Here is a 15,807-nt window from a genome sequence, read left to right on the forward strand (position 1 = left end):
CCTTCTAATCTATTGAATAATAATTTGTAGTATTATATAAAAAAGATCCACCTAAAGCTTTGGCGCCTAATAGTATAATTGGGGGCCTAAATAATGGATTATACACATATCCCCTATTGGGGGCAGTATACATATATATACAAAAAAATACGAAAAAAATACAAAAATACAAAAAATGTTGAGCCTGCAATAGATTGATTATGACGCATCACCCCCCAATGAGGGATTTATATGCATATATTCCTTTGTCCTTTTCTTCACCCTTGGGAGTAAGCATTTCCCAAAAAAAAGGAAACATACCGGTACTCTTTTACAATATGCTTCCCACATAAACCTATTTCCAACTGTGGTTACATATTACCTTATCCCATTCCCATTGATTTCAGTTAATTGATTGACTGAATGAGTTTGCATTATAAATTTTTCATAATAATTTTTATAATTTTTTATATAATATATTTTCATTATTGTTTGCAACCTTATACACATAGGTGAGTGTAAAGATGTGTGTGTATATATACACACACACACAGGTTTTTAGTTTGTTTCATTTAATTTTCCTTCTTCCTGATTCTGTGTCCACTAAAATGCTATAATTATATTCATTTCCTAGGAAAGTGTCTGCAACAGATTAATTCTTAATTTTAATGTTTTTAAAAATAGAACAAATCAGGTATTTTAGGAGTTCTGAAAGTGTCATAAGTATGGGATAGTCTGTTAGTAGATTACATACATACCGTTTTTATTTATATATTTGTGTGTATTTTGTATTTTATTAGTCTCTTTTATTGCCTGTTTTTGTTCTAAGTGCCTGGATTAAATATGCGGGTTGCAGTGCTCCATAGTTCAATATAACAATACAACAGTTTATCATGCCCTATGCCCGCAGGGGAGATGAAAATACGGACTTTTCTCCGTGTCTGTGCTGTTATGAGGGAACACACAGCACGCAGTAGGATCCGTAGCGGCACAGTCAGGGCATTCCCACAGTTAAAATGGCGCGGATCCTTCGCGCAAGCGCAGTGGAGCGCTGCACCCTACATAAGCGATAAGGTGCACCAACATGGCCGCTCCAGATGACGTCGCTCTGACGAAACGCGTAGGGCGTGGCCTAGGACGTGCACCTCATACTGCTATACAGGCAGCAACGCCAGCGCAGCCATTTCAAAGGCGAATTGTTTTATGAAATATTGTGAGTAGTTTGGATTTTAGATAAATAAATCGTTAACAAACAGTGTTGCACTATGGTTGTACTTCTGTTTCCTCCCTCATGCACTTGCTAAACGGACTATTTGCGGAAGTAAAAGGGCGAACATTCCCCCAGCACAGCAGGAGCAGAGCCCAAGGAAAGCTGCACAGTGGCTTATACTGTGACTGCTCGGCTAACCCTTTCAGGGTTCTCTGTCTGGTGAGCGCAATTATTTCTCTGACACTGAGTGGCGCACCGGAGAAGATTGCTCCTAACCTTTCTGCACTAGTCACTTTGGTCTACCCTTTTTACTTGAAGAGACTTTATGCGTTTTTTCGAGCAACTGTGTGATGCGATTTGAAAAAGTTTGTTTGGGCATTGAAAGAATTCTTTTTGTTTTTGCTGTTCTTGGACTGTCACTCTTGGGACTCATAATATAGAGCACAGTTTACAGACCACTAATATAGTGGCTTGTGGTTTGCATATGATCTCTCTCACTTAGCATATATGGTTTATTTATTTACATTTTTATGAAATATTTTCACTATTCTTTGGTTATAACACATGTGTACTTTTTGAGCTGCATGCCAACAAGAAAAATTGTCCTTTCTACACAACACGCATTTATAAGAAGTATATATATAATATTTGGTAGGTACCACCTATAAGGTGGTCCTCAGGAGACCACACATTTCACATCAATTCACAGTATTTATTTATATTATTTTCCGGGGCAATAAACAGGGCCATCTATTTATTACACTGATTAGATCTCTACACACCTTTTTGACACCAGGATATTTGTTAGAAAAGGTTTTAGCGCCACAGCTTAATTCATACTTTATCTCTGACCTACTCCTTTATTTTAAGGGGTAGATTCTAAACACAGGCAGCTTCAACCTCTCGAGTTTACTTTTTATCTTATTCTTATTTTCACTTGTTTTTCTTTCAGTTTTGCAGTGTATAGGCATTATATCTGTCCATAGCGCAATCTTATTTACCTATTTTCATAGACATTTGACAGGTGGCTCAGGGGAAATATGTCATCTGAAAGCATTACATGCACTCGAATGGGCCACAATTGGCAGTGGATCCGTCTACCAAATGCGAGACGTGGTATCATATTCACGGAGCAATGTTGCTTTGCCCAGTTGGCGTGGGGGGTCAACCTCCTGTTTTTACTGCCCCTTGGACACCCACATAAGCAAGGCCAAAGAAACCTCCCTGGCGGTACGATTATTTTGGATTTTAGGTGCTAAAAGCAGTATAATTATATTGCATGAAAATTTGGCATTTTATATTGTAGTCCTGTAATTCTTAGGAATAACTCACTTAAATCTGTCCAAACCAGAGTCTAGCAGACATCCCGGGTATGATAAAGTTTGAAAAATTAAATCATAAATTCTAATATAATAAATAACTATAAATAATTATACCAAATAATAATATAACAATAATAAAATGTATTCAATAATGTAATCAAATAAAAAAAAACTGAAATTTGCTCAGTTGCAGAATTGTCACTGTCATTACTTTTCAATATTTGATGACGGATCTCCCCACAAATCGCTATCCCTTAATTCTGCAAGTAATTCCAATTTATTATTGCTGTTTTCTAGCTGGTCTAAAATCATTTTTGATGTAAAGGGACAGTTTTGGTTGCTATGGACAATCTCCAGTTTCCAGGCATAAAGAACAGTTTTTATCATATAAAACTACATGCAGGACACTGGGCAGACCACTAGGGACAAAGGGGATGTGAAATTATTACATACAGCAATGTAATCTGTAAGATTACATTATACTGTATGTATACTGTGTGTTTTACTTTTTGAATTTGGCGCCTTCTCCGTCCCTGTGCGTCGCAACGCTCGCAGAGAACGGAGATCGGCTCCGTGATGAATCGAGGGGAGGACAAGCCGCTCGTACAGCACGGGGACATCGCTGGATCCAAGGGAGAAGGTAAGTAAACCTCCTCCTGCATACAGCGATGCGGTCCTGAGTCTGGCTCGGGGTTATAGGATGCATTAAGGTGAAAAAACAGGTGTTATTCCATAATGAGCAGTCTTCTATCGGAGCACAAGGAAGGTTTGCTAGAAAATTGAGTACTACTGCCAGTTCCCATTGAAGGAACCTATTTCTCTTGGGAGGGCGTAGTCTAAGTATCACTTTCATAAAATGCTTCCATCAGCAGGTTTGCTGCTCCTTTCTTTTGGGTAAAAGCAGAGATGGCTGAAAGTTGCACCTTAAGCGAAATTAGGCTGAGCCCCAATCCAATCTGGATTGCAGGAAAGACAGGATTTAATATACATATGGGTCACTAGGGTCACTAGGGCCGACGTCCAGCTGCAAAGCCTGTGAACCTGTTCCATATTCTGGAGTAGATGGCATTGATTTACCCCTTTCTGGAACTTTTTAAAGTTCTAATAACCTCTGGAGAAAATCCTAACTCTTGTAACCCCTGCCTTTCAATCTCCGGGCCTCTAAGGCCAGTCATGATGGTTGCGGATGTAGGATATCTCCTTGTGACTGGAGATGAAGAGTCACTGGCAGAGTGATCAGTGGGCAGGTGCTGAGATCCATTGCCAGAGAGAACCATGGTCTGCGAGGCCAGTAAGGTAATACCATGATGACTGTCAAATTCTCTGTCAACAATCTCCCTTTAGGAATTTCAGGATTAAAGAAATTGGAGGGAAGGCATAGGCCAGTAGCGCAACTCAAGGATGGATCAAGGCATCCATCCCCTCTGCTAATGGACGAGGTAGGTGTGAGAGGAACCGGCTCAGCTTGCAGTTGGTTGATGAGGCAAAAAGATCCAGTTGCAGACACCCCCACTTGTGGATGATCTGTTTGAACACTTTGGGGTGAAGGGACCATTCGTTGGGATCCTTGAATTGTCTGGCTAGGCGATCTGCTTCCAAGTTCTGACAGCCTGGAAGATATATGGCCCTCAAATCTGGGAGATAATGTTGTGCTAATGTGAGGGTCAGTTCCACTTCTCTCAAGAGAGATTGGCTGTGTGTCCCACCTTGTTGCTGTATATAGGACACTGCTCCTCTGTTGTCCAGACGGAGCAGGACTGGGCAACCCTGCATGTGAGGCAGCAAGGTGGCCAATGCCACGAATGCTGCTCAAAGTTCCAGAATATTGACAACTAGGCATGAATGGGAAATTCCCCTCTGCCCTGCATCTTGAATTGTTCGCAGGCGGTGCCCCACCCTTCTGCGCTGACATCTGTGTTAACAATGATCCATGGTTGCAGCCCCAATGGACGATGCTGTTTATCATTTCTTGTTTTGCCTACCACCAGAGACTCTGGCGAATCCAGATGGTGATCCTGATTGGCTGGGCTAGACGAACTCTCTTCCACTGCATGAGGAAACCTTGTTGGAAAACTCTAAGTTTCCAGTGAGCCCAGGGTATCATCGGGATACATGAAGCCATTGTCCTGAGAAGACTCATGCACTGGGATGCTGACATCACTGGTGTAGCCAATGCCTGTTGGAACCTCTTCCTGATTTTGGGGAGTTTCTGAAGTGGCAAAGAAACTGTGGCTGCCTAGTACTGAATTGTGCCTATAGGTAGACCATATTCTGTGTAGGCTATAGCTGGCTCTGGTAATGCCTATCCCCAAAACGCAAATCGGAGGAACTGCTGGTATGACTGAAGGATCTGCTGGTAGGCATCCTGCAAGTCCACTGAAATCCTCCAGTCTTCTGGTTGAATAATTTGGATTATGGTATGGAGAGACTCCATCTTGAGTCTCCCCATTCCGAATAAATAGATTCAGCCTCTTGAGGTCATTCTGGAGGTGGTCGTTTAAACAGCCAATAAGGGCCTTGCACCAACGTGGACTGAATCCGACGATTTTGGCAGTGGTCTTGCCAGAACTGGACCCTTTGGGCAGCCTGGCTCCAACTGCCTCCTGAGCGGGCCTGGCGTTAAAAGGGCTTCTGGGTATCTGAAGGAGCTGCAGGGGCCTTAGCTCTCTGCGATCTTACAAAGGTTGATTGTGTACCCCTCAGACCCCTTCTGGAGTCCTTGGATGGGCAAAATCCTCGAAAATCCGGGTACCTGTTTGGCACACCTCTGGATGGTTGCTCCCTCTGGTGTCTGGACCTTCTATCTTGGAGCAGAAGACCTGATTTTCTTCCAGTAACCCTGGAGATGGTAGTCTCCATTTTTTTGGCCAAACAGCACCTTCCTATCAAAAGGCAATTTACAGCAATTCTGCTTTGAATATGGGTCAGCCACCCAGGGTTTTAGCCATGATGCTCTTTTGGCTGTGACTGAGCTGAGCATGGCTCTGGAGGACTATCAAATGATGTCTATAGCTGCCTCACCTGTGAAGTCAGCAGAGAGTTTTATCTCTACAAGAGCCTTGATGATTTTTTCTTTTGGCAGTTGGAATTTGATCGCATACTGCAAGTTCTACACCCATACTCGCATAGCGCTTGCTACGGATGTAAAGAAATGGCGGGCTTACAAGCACCACCTACCGTGAGGTAAAACTTTCTTAAGTTCATGTCAATGCGTCTATTAAGGCTATCGCGAAAGGAGGAAGAGTCTTCCATGTCACATTCTTGGTAACAACCTCCTCCTACAACTTCTGCAATCAATTGGTTGAGAAGGATTTTCTTTCCCTTCTCCCATCCCACCTGAAATAGGCCTCTTATTTATGTCATAAGAGGAAAGGTAGCTACCTGTTTCTTTAGGGTCCTCCTATGTTCACACTTGCAGCAGAATCTGCTATTGCACTGAAAAGCGATCTGTGCTTAGGTCACTTTTCAGAGGCATTTGATATTATCACATAGAGGGGAGAAGTGTTTCTGCTATGCAATTTTCAAAGAGCAATTTGCATGCAATGTTGTAACTTGCATGGGGGCGGCCCATTCATTGGCTACCCTACCCATGCAAAAAGAAGCCCCTGCTCCTATTTAGGGGGGATAAGCTTTGCACAATGTTTTTAAAGACGCGTTCTCCCACGTGACAATCACAGCAGAATCGAATCGCATTTGGGGTGCCCTGAAAGGATAAAGGCACCTAAAGCGTGTTATGCAGCGATTGCCACACAATTTAAAATCAGATTGCATGGTGTGTGATAATAAGTTTTCTCCTTCTTTGGCGGAGGTTCCGGATCCTCCAATTCCAGTGCAGATTTGACTACCTTAAAAAATGGTGGTATCATCACAAAATCAAAGGTTGTCCGAGATGACCGGAAAATTCTGCCAGGGAGTCATGGACCACTTTCTTGAGCAAGGTTGACATCTGCTGACTTTTGTACTCCTGGTCTCTGGCAAGCTGCCTGAAGCAGTTGCTGAAATGTATCTTTCCTTGCATAGGGTCATCTCCACATGACCAACATTTGCCTTTCAGGCACTGAGCCCTCAGAGGAAAAGCTGTGTGCTTTCTCTTAAGCGTACATTTGCGCCATTTGTACTGGGGCCTACCAGGACTGGAGGAATCACTTCTGCCCTGGAAAAATCCTGATGATCCAGGGGGCCTCTGGACCTCCTACAGCGGGAGTGTGAGGGGCCGGGGCTGCAATTGACAAGAAGGCATGCTCATCCAGGAATAATCTTTTTCCCCGCATCTTCTGACTTACACAAAGTTAGCCCTTACTTGGTATTGCAGTGGTCTTTGATGTGGTGTTAGGCTCATGCTGGCAGAAGAACCGAAAGGTGCAAGGGGGACTGCATGGCAACAGAGAGAAATAAGGGAAGCAAGAGAAAGTGAGAGAAAAAAAATACATTACTAGAATAGCAAGACCTACCTGTCATTGACTATTCCTCAGAATGAGATGCTGTCTCTCTGCACGCCTGAATCCAGGCAAAGGCGTCCATTACCTGGCCATATGTGCCCTTTAAGTAGAGAACATAAGAGGGAGAGACTCAGTCCTCCCCTGCCTAGGTTCTAATTAAATAAAAGGGCATTTTCTCCCTCCGATTTACCAAAACCACATAATACGAGGTCAAACCTTAAGAGCCTCAATTTTTATGCAATCAGGCAGGCCTCTGCACTACACGGTCCAAGAAAATCTAAATGAAATCAGACAACAAAAGCTGCACAGTGTGTATAGAGTCTTTAGAGACATGAGAGCAAGAAAAAGAACAAAAATGTTTTATAGAGATTGACAGATCTGGAAAGAGTTCCATAGGAGAGAAGACATCATGCAGTCCCAGCTGCTGGATCCAGACTTCAAAGCAGGCATGCCAGAAGAGGATTGTCAACTCTGATTAGAGAACACCTCGACCCCAAAAGACCACCAGAAGGGGTTCCCCACCTTGTTGGTGCATTTAGCATCCTAAGATATGGGACTGCATGCTGGAAGAGGCTTAAACCCAGATGGACTCCAACCTAGTCGGCAGGTAAGAGCTAATCCTGAGTGTAACGGTCTGTAGGTGTTGATCTTTGAGGACAAAAAGGAGAATGGGGGAGGTAGCTCTCAGTCACACTTTTATAGAGCTAAACAGGTCCTGTGGGTGGGATATAGGGGCAGAGCTATATTATATGTATGCTGCCATGTTGACATCAGGAAAACTACTTAGAAGAGGCAGCACAAATCAAAGCCTGAATCCAGGCATTTTGTTTTTTAAATTACACTCTTGGGGAAGGGGGAAGGTCAAAGCCTTAGGTTTTTACTACCCTATGTGCCCTACTGAGGAGATTTCTCTTGACCTCCTTTTAGAACCACATGTATAGTAGAGGACTTTCACAAAAACATCTATCATTATAAAAATACAATACCAGCTATACTTACATAAAAATTGGACAGTGGTCCACTAAATGAAGGAATTTTAACTCCGAAAACATATTTCAATTGTGACACCACAACTTCAACTGCTGCAGCAGTTGTGAAACCATTAATTAAGGGCTCCGACAAATATATGACTATAAAGCCAATTCGTAGAAGTCCTAAAGCTAACTGCAAAAAAAACAAAAAAAACAATAATAGCATCGTAAGTTTATTCAACTAAAACAGAACTGTAAAATGGCAAAAACTTAGACTATGTTTATTTTTGTTACTAACAACTAATAACAATTAGGCCGCGTACACACGCGGGGACTGTTCGCCCAACTTTGTCCGCTGAACAGTGTTTCGGCGGACAGTCCGCCCGTGTGTGGGCTTTCAGCGGACAGTTTCAGCGAACAGTCTGCTGAACAAAGTTTTTCGGAAATTCCGAAAAACTGTCCGCTGAAACTTGGTTTCAGCGAACAGTCCCCTCGTGTGTAGGCTTGTTCGTCAAACTAAGTTCCGCGCATGCTCAGAAAGGATTTACACGCCGAAAGTTGTAATGCAATGTATAGGACGTCGTATTTTGCGTCCCGTCGTACGTGCCGTTCACGTCATCGCGCACGGTTTCAGCAAACTGTTCGTTCGTCGTGTGTGGGCAAGTCCGTCCATGCTAATTTTGAGCGGACTGTTTGCTGAAACTGTTTGACGGACAAAGTTGAGCGAACAGTCCCCGCGTGTGTACGCGGCCTTAGATGTTTGTTCCAATAGGTTTCTGGATGTTGCAAGCTTAAAACATACATTTCACTTAAATATTACTTTGTGTTCTCTCTTTGTTCATAAATATGTTAACTCTTTATTGCCCAGGCATAATTTTTTTTATTATGGAGCTTGGCATGGAGTGACACTAAACTCTGCTTGAAAAGAAATAAAAATGATTCAAAATGTATTCTTAACTCAGAAAACACCTTCTATTGTTCTCAGTCCTCAGTCTCTTTCAAATGTGGAAATTCCTTCTTTTTTTTTGCTGCTACGATCTTAGCTCCCTGGTGGCCAAGTTCATTATTTATGGTCTACTGTATTGAGGAACATAGCCACCACCCCCTCTTGCCCACTCCTGAGATGGGCTATGGACCATAAGATTATAGAGTGCATAGAGCATTTCACATGATCACAACTCATCTGCACTACATGTTTCAAGCAAAGGAGGGGGAAGAGGCTCAGGAACTCGTGGAGGATTGTACAAGGAGGAGACAGGAAGAAATGTATTTATGAAAAATAATTCACATGGCCTTTAAGTAGTGGATATGTTCGGATTATTCTTGGAGAATAAGAATATTGTTTAAGAAAATCCCTTTTATTTTGGCACTGTTAAAATAGAACTATATGTCATTTGACAATCCTACGGAAGGAGCCCTTTGGTGGCTCTGAAACGTAACCATGTTGTTTTAACATGAACAATAAAGAATCTGAAATATTACATACAGATGTATCGATAATGAATTTCATTCACCTGTATCTTCACAAAAGACATTTTCACCAAATAAAATGTGTCCTTTGTGGCCCTCTATATATGTTGCTTAAATAGCATATTTACTTTAACAGTAAAAAAAAAAAAAAAAAACTTCAATATATGTTTGTTGTATATGTGGGTATGTGTTCCCATTCACAAAGCATGCCTAAAAACAGCTTTAAAAAAAAAATCTTATTTTTTAGATGTTTCCTAGGAGAAAGTGTCAAGGCAGACTGCAAGAATTTCCCTGTAATTTCAGAGTGACTTTGTCTCGAAGGAATGACTTAGGACAGGCTGCGCTTCCTCTCATTAACATGCAATGCAGGAGGCCAGCATCTAATTCTTTAAGGCCGCATACACACGCGCGGACTGTTCGCCCAACTTTGTCCGTCCAACAGTTTCGGCAAACAGTCCGCTCAAACTTAGCATGGACGGACATGGCCACACACGACGGACGAACAGTTTGCTGAAACCGTGCGCGATGACGTGAACGGCACGTACGACGGGACGAAAAATACGACGTCCTATACACTGCATTATAGCTTTCGCCGTGAAAATCCTTTCTGAGCATGCGCGCAACTTTGTTTGACGAACAAGCCTACACACGGGCGGACTGTTCGCTCAAACAAGGTTTCAGCGGACAGTTTTTCGGAAATTCCGAAAAACCTTGTCCGTCCAACTGTCCGCTGAAACTGTCCACTGAAAGCCCACACACGAGCGGACTGTCCGCCCAAACACTGTTCAGCGGACAAAGTTGGGCGAACAGTCCGCCCGTGTGTACGCGGCCTTACCCTTTGTTAGTAAAGACAGTGTTCAAATCTAGTTGTCTTGATTACAACTGATAATGGGATCTTCCAGCACAGTACAGACCTGGTTAATTATGGCAAACCCAGTTCCACGGTCCCTTTTAAAAACAAAGAGAACTCTGTAGGATTTGTAGAATCTAAAAAGGTAAGCTGCAATTTTTTTATATTTTTTTAGGTTATGCTATGTTAATGGAAACAGGTAACAAGTATAATATAGGTGTTATTATGTTTAACTTCAAAAGTGGAGATGCACTATAAGGAAAGAACTGTTGTCTCCATGGTGCAGGAGCAGCACAAAAATTGTTTAATCTTGGAGAGTAAGAGAAAATGGCCAAGAGCTAAGAGCTTAAACAACCGATCTTAACAAATCTTAACAAAATGAGCAGGAATTTCAACTGGTGAGTGTCTTTCTATCAGAGTGGTGGAGGAACAAAGGATTTTGAGGTTGCATGAAGATATTGAGGTGTTACATGAAGAAACACTTTTAATATCAGTTGTTTGTATGTTTTGGATAGATTGGAACTTTTTCACTGTTGAAAGTTTATTTATAAATGAATGACTCTCATCTTTGATTACAGAACCTTTGGTTGATTAACATTACACAGTGTGGACACAAACACACACACACAGTATCTCACAAAAGTGAGCACACCCCTCATATTTTTGTAAATATTTTATTATATCTTTTCATGTGACAACACTGAAGAAACGACACTTTGCTACAATGTAAAGTAGTGAGTGTACAGCTTGTATAACAGTGTACATTTGCTGTCCCCTCAAAATAACTCAACACACAGCCATTAATGTCTAAACCACTGGCAACCATTTTCCCTCCCCGATGTCATGTGACTCGTTAGTGTTATAAGGTCTCGATGAGAATGGGGAGCAGGTGTGTTACATTTGGTGCTATTGGGCCCAAAGTGTCAATATTTTGTGTGGCCACCATTAGTTTCTAGCACTGCCTTAACCCTCTTGGTCATAAAGTCATAAAGTTCATCAGAGCTTCACAGGCTGCCACTGGAGTCCTCTTCCACTCCTCCATGATGACATCACGGAACTAGTGGATGTTAGAGACCTTGTGCTCCTCAATAATCTTCTTGGAAGTAATATTCGTCTTGGAGGTGCGTTTGGGGCCATTATCATGTTGGAATATTGCCCTGCGGCCCAGTCTCCGAAGGGAGGGGACCATGCTCTGCTTCAGTATGTCACAATACATGTTGGCATTCATAGTTCCCTCAATGAACTGTAGCTCCTCAGTGCTGGCAGCACTCATGCAGCCCCAGATAATGACACTCCCACCACCATGTTTGGCTGTAGGCAAGACACACTTGTCTTTGTACTCCTCACCCGGTTGTCGCCACACACACTTGACACCATCTGAACAAAATACGTTTATCTTGGTCTCATCTGACCACAGGACATGGTTCCAGTAAGCCATGTCCTTAGTCTGCTTGTCTTCAGCAAACTGTTTGCAGGCTTTCCTATGCATCAGCTTTAGAAGAGGCTTCCTTTTGGGATGACAGCCATGCAGACCAATTTGATGTAGTGTGTGGCGTATGGTCTGAGCACTGACAGGCTGACCCCCCACACCCCTTCAATCTCTGCAACAATGCTGGCAGCACTCATACGTCTATTTCCCAAAGACAACCTCTGGATATGTCGCTGAGCATGTGCACGCGACTTCTTTGGTCGACCATGGTGAGGCCTGTTCTGAGTGGAACCTGTCCTGCATGGTCTTGGCCACCATGCTGCATTCTTTTTCTCAGATCCTCAGAGAGTTCTTTGCCATGAGGTGCCATGTTGAACTTCTAGTGACCAGTATGAGAGCGTGAGAGCGGTAACACCAAATTTAAAACAACTGCTCCCCATTCACACCTGAGACCTTGTAACACTAACGAGTCACAGGACACCGGGGAGGGAAAATGGCTAATTGGGCCCATTTTGGACATTTTCACTTAGGTGTGTACCCACTTTTGTTGCCAGCGGTTTAGACATTAATGGCTGTGTGTTGATTTATTTTGAGGGGACAGAAAATTTGCACTGTTATACAAGCTGTACACTCACTACTTTACATTGTAGCAAAGTGTAATTTCTTCAGTGTTGGCACATATATATAAAATATTTACAAAAATGAGGGGTGTAGTCATTTTGTGAGATATTGTATATATGTTTTTTTAATTATTTTTTTTTTTTTTTGCTGTATACACATTTATTTGCTTTAATTTGAATTTATGTGTATTCTTTGTCTGATTTATTGCTACAGCTCTACTATTTATTACAGCTCTCTGCTTAAATACGAAAATGAAGATGATAATATGGGAAATGAGAGATCCAGTACACAAAGTAAATAAAAACAGGAAAAGGCGGAAGTAATAAGGATATATTAAATGACCAGAAGATAGTGATTACAGTATTACATAATAAGATATTTATTTAGAAAAGTGATCAGAGCAATGTCCTGAAAGGATACAAGTTAATAAACAAAAAACAATTGGAACCAGTTGGAGAGGCAGTCTCTCTTCTGTTCAGATATAATTTCTTCCTTTTTTCTATATATCACTAATAAACATATATCTAAAGCAAAAACCTTTTTGTTTTCTGCGTTGGATAGAGTAGGAGCAAATACAAACACTGTTTTTGTATAGCTGTCTGTTGTTCTGATTTGCTAAAGGAGAAACTATATGAATTTTCACTTCAGTTATTCAATCATTTGCAGACACAATAAGTAAACAGGAATTTTCTTATCACATGATTGGATAATTGAAGTGAATGTTCACACAGTTTACACTGTGAAGTTTCTAAACTCCTTTAGTAAATCATCATCTATGGGGGTGGATTTACTAAAGACACATAGACTGTTCACTTTGCAAGTGAATTCTCCCCAGAACGTGGTGAATGAGGGGAAGCTGGCATCCATCATCCAATCATGTGCAAGCAAAAATGTAGCTTTTTAAAAAAAATTCCCCCTGCACATGCATTAAGCTGTGGTGAAAATGTTCTGGGCAGAGTGCACCTTCCCCTGTAAAGTGAACAGTCTATTTGCTTTTAGTAAACCACCCCAACTGTCTCTGCTTGGGGAAGTCATCTTCTCTGTGAATCCTAGTTACCAATGTCACCAGGACCGAAAGTGAAGAAAAAACAAACAAAAGTTTGAGTTTAACCAGAAAAGGAAGCCGAGGTGATTTCACTGACTTTGAAGTTTTTCTCTTATGCCCCGTACACACGAGAGGGATTAAGTCTGACAGACCTCCAAAGGAGTTCCGCCGGAGTTCCGCCGGAGTTCCGACGGAGTTCCGACGGAGTTCTGGCGGACTTTTCAACCGAACGGACTTGACCACACACCATCACACCAAACTCAGACGGAGTCGAACGTGATGACGTACGACTGGATTCGACGTAGGAAGTTCATAGACAGTAGCCAATAGCTGCCCTAGCGTCGGTTTTAGTCCGTCGGAGTAGCACACACACGAGCGAATTTTTCGAAGGGGACCGGGTCCGGCGGAGTTCCGTCGGGAAAATTTGAAGCATGCTTCATTTCTAAAGTCCGTCAGACTTTGGCGAAGCTAAAGTCCGTTGCAGCCCACACACGATCGGATAGTCTGACGGACTCGGTCCGTCGGAGTTTGGATGTCGAAAAGTCCGCTCGTGTGTACGGGGCTTTACTTACTGTTAAGTCTTTGGGACAGGAAGGGAAGGGAAATCTCTACAAGAGGAAACAGGTAGAAAAACAACTAAAAGATGTTTTAGCTATTCCACGTACTACTTAAAACGAAAAGTTTTGCTACACATACATTTTAAGTTAACCTATTCTAAAATGGGTTGTGGATCAGGGATTGATCTATCAGGGCAGATTTGTTTATATTGCACTTACTTGGAAATCATTGTTTTATGACCATACAGACCTGAATAATTCCAACCAGGAATGTTAGAGATGCTGCTACAATGATACGTTCATCATTCAGCAAATTTTCAGCAGTAGAGTTAGTGATACTGGAGTTTGTATTTCCATATTTATCTTCAGGTACAAGATTAGCTACAACTGAGCCAACCATCAGGCTCACAACAGGAAAAGGGCCTAAAAAGATAAAGTATGATAGAAATGATCAGACATTTCAACATGTGCATTATCTATGTATACAATATATACCTGTAAGCAGGTTGCATACATGTGTATTAGTTAGTGGCTGGCTCAGGCTGAGGGGGAAAGAGTTAATGCGATTACTTCAGTTCCCGGCTTTTTGGATCCAGTCTGCCAACTTGTGATATAAAAAGGGAGAGGTTCAAGGCTCTTGACTTGTCTCCCCCTTAGCTGCACATGCAATGATTGCATTAGAGAAGCACTGCTGCACCTTGTAGTCCCTTGGGGTCACCGGGGTTCCAAAGAACATCCAGGACATGGAGAACACCATAATGGATTTCTACCTTTCTGAGGTACACCTGGGAAGCCAATTAGCGGTAGTTAAGGATACTATGATAATACTACTGTTCATGTTGGACTATATTATGAAGTTCTTTAGTAAAGTTGCATCAACTGTTCTGGGCCTGGTCTGTGGTTATTCAATGGGGTGCATATTGGTTCTGGCATATCAAAAGAACTAGTGTCTGTAATGCACATGTGGGGTATGGAGCTCAGCTGTTACAACAAGAAGTCTACTTGGTAAGTCAGGCAGAAAAGCAATGTAGCTACTATGGGGAACTATACATTAATTCAAGACACAATGCAGTCATTAGGCATAGTACCTGGTAAAGGTGACGGGTCTTCCGGTAGCGAGGGGGTCGATGTTCTGGCTCCCTCTCTATCGGTTGGCTTCCAGTAGCAACCACAACTTTACCTGTGTTGTGGAGCTGATCACATGAGTACAAGAAGGAAGGAGTTAACAAGTACACGTATGAGGTCCATGCTATGTGCACGCTGGGACCGCATTCTGCTACTAGGAGTGAAGTAATAGAGGTACACTGAGCTGGTGGAGTGGATGTGGGCTCAGCAGCATCCCTCCTAATGCAACATACGGTACATCAAGTTACAGTGTGCAGTGACACGGGACAGCACATATTCTAGATGAACTCTGCTCTTTTACTGCACACAGTGTGATTGCTCATCTCTAATTCAGGGAACTATCTTAATATTGGACTTTCACATGACGGTAGTCCCTCCCTGGTCCTGGGCATTTATGAGCATGCTCCACACAGGGCAAGTGGCCCCTCCCACATACCTACTTACTATAACCAAACATCTCTAATATTATGTTGTCATGTAACTTACCTGCTGATATATGTCTGGAAGTTCCTAAGAAAAAGTAGACTACAACTGGGAAGAATGATGTATATAATCCATAGCCAGGTGAGACATTCGCAAGAAGTGCATAAGCCAAACCTTAAACACAAACACAAGTTACAATTTTTAAAATGTGACAGAACAGTTCTAAATCAAGTTTGTGTTAATGAGAAAAAATTGCCTGCATATGGCCCAGACACACAGCAATCCTGATCACTGAAACTGCTAAATAGGGATGGGTGAACAGTTAGGCCCGAGCATAAGTTCAGGCTGAACTTTGGTTGTTCGGAC

At 42.3% G+C, this 15,807-nt stretch overlaps 1 protein-coding gene across 1 annotated transcript in view; it reads right to left on the minus strand.

Annotated features, from left to right (window-relative positions):
* The window catches only part of LOC143963622 (chloride anion exchanger-like), a 129,012-nt gene that overhangs the window by 76,799 nt on the left and 36,406 nt on the right, over nucleotides 1–15,807 (minus strand). The window contains exons 4-6 of the mRNA XM_077473307.1: nucleotides 15,505–15,615; nucleotides 14,144–14,316; nucleotides 7,950–8,114 (exon numbers count right to left, since the gene is read on the minus strand). Coding sequence (XP_077329433.1) covers nucleotides 7,950–8,114; nucleotides 14,144–14,316; nucleotides 15,505–15,615 — 449 coding nt within the window. The remainder of the gene's footprint in view (nucleotides 1–7,949; nucleotides 8,115–14,143; nucleotides 14,317–15,504; nucleotides 15,616–15,807) is intronic.

The sequence above is a fragment of the Lithobates pipiens genome, unplaced genomic scaffold (assembly GCF_037356315.1).
Source record: "Lithobates pipiens isolate NorthernLeopardFrog02 unplaced genomic scaffold, aLitPip1_a1.2 Scaffold_8, whole genome shotgun sequence".
In the NCBI taxonomy this organism is placed as follows: Eukaryota; Metazoa; Chordata; class Amphibia; order Anura; family Ranidae; genus Lithobates; species Lithobates pipiens.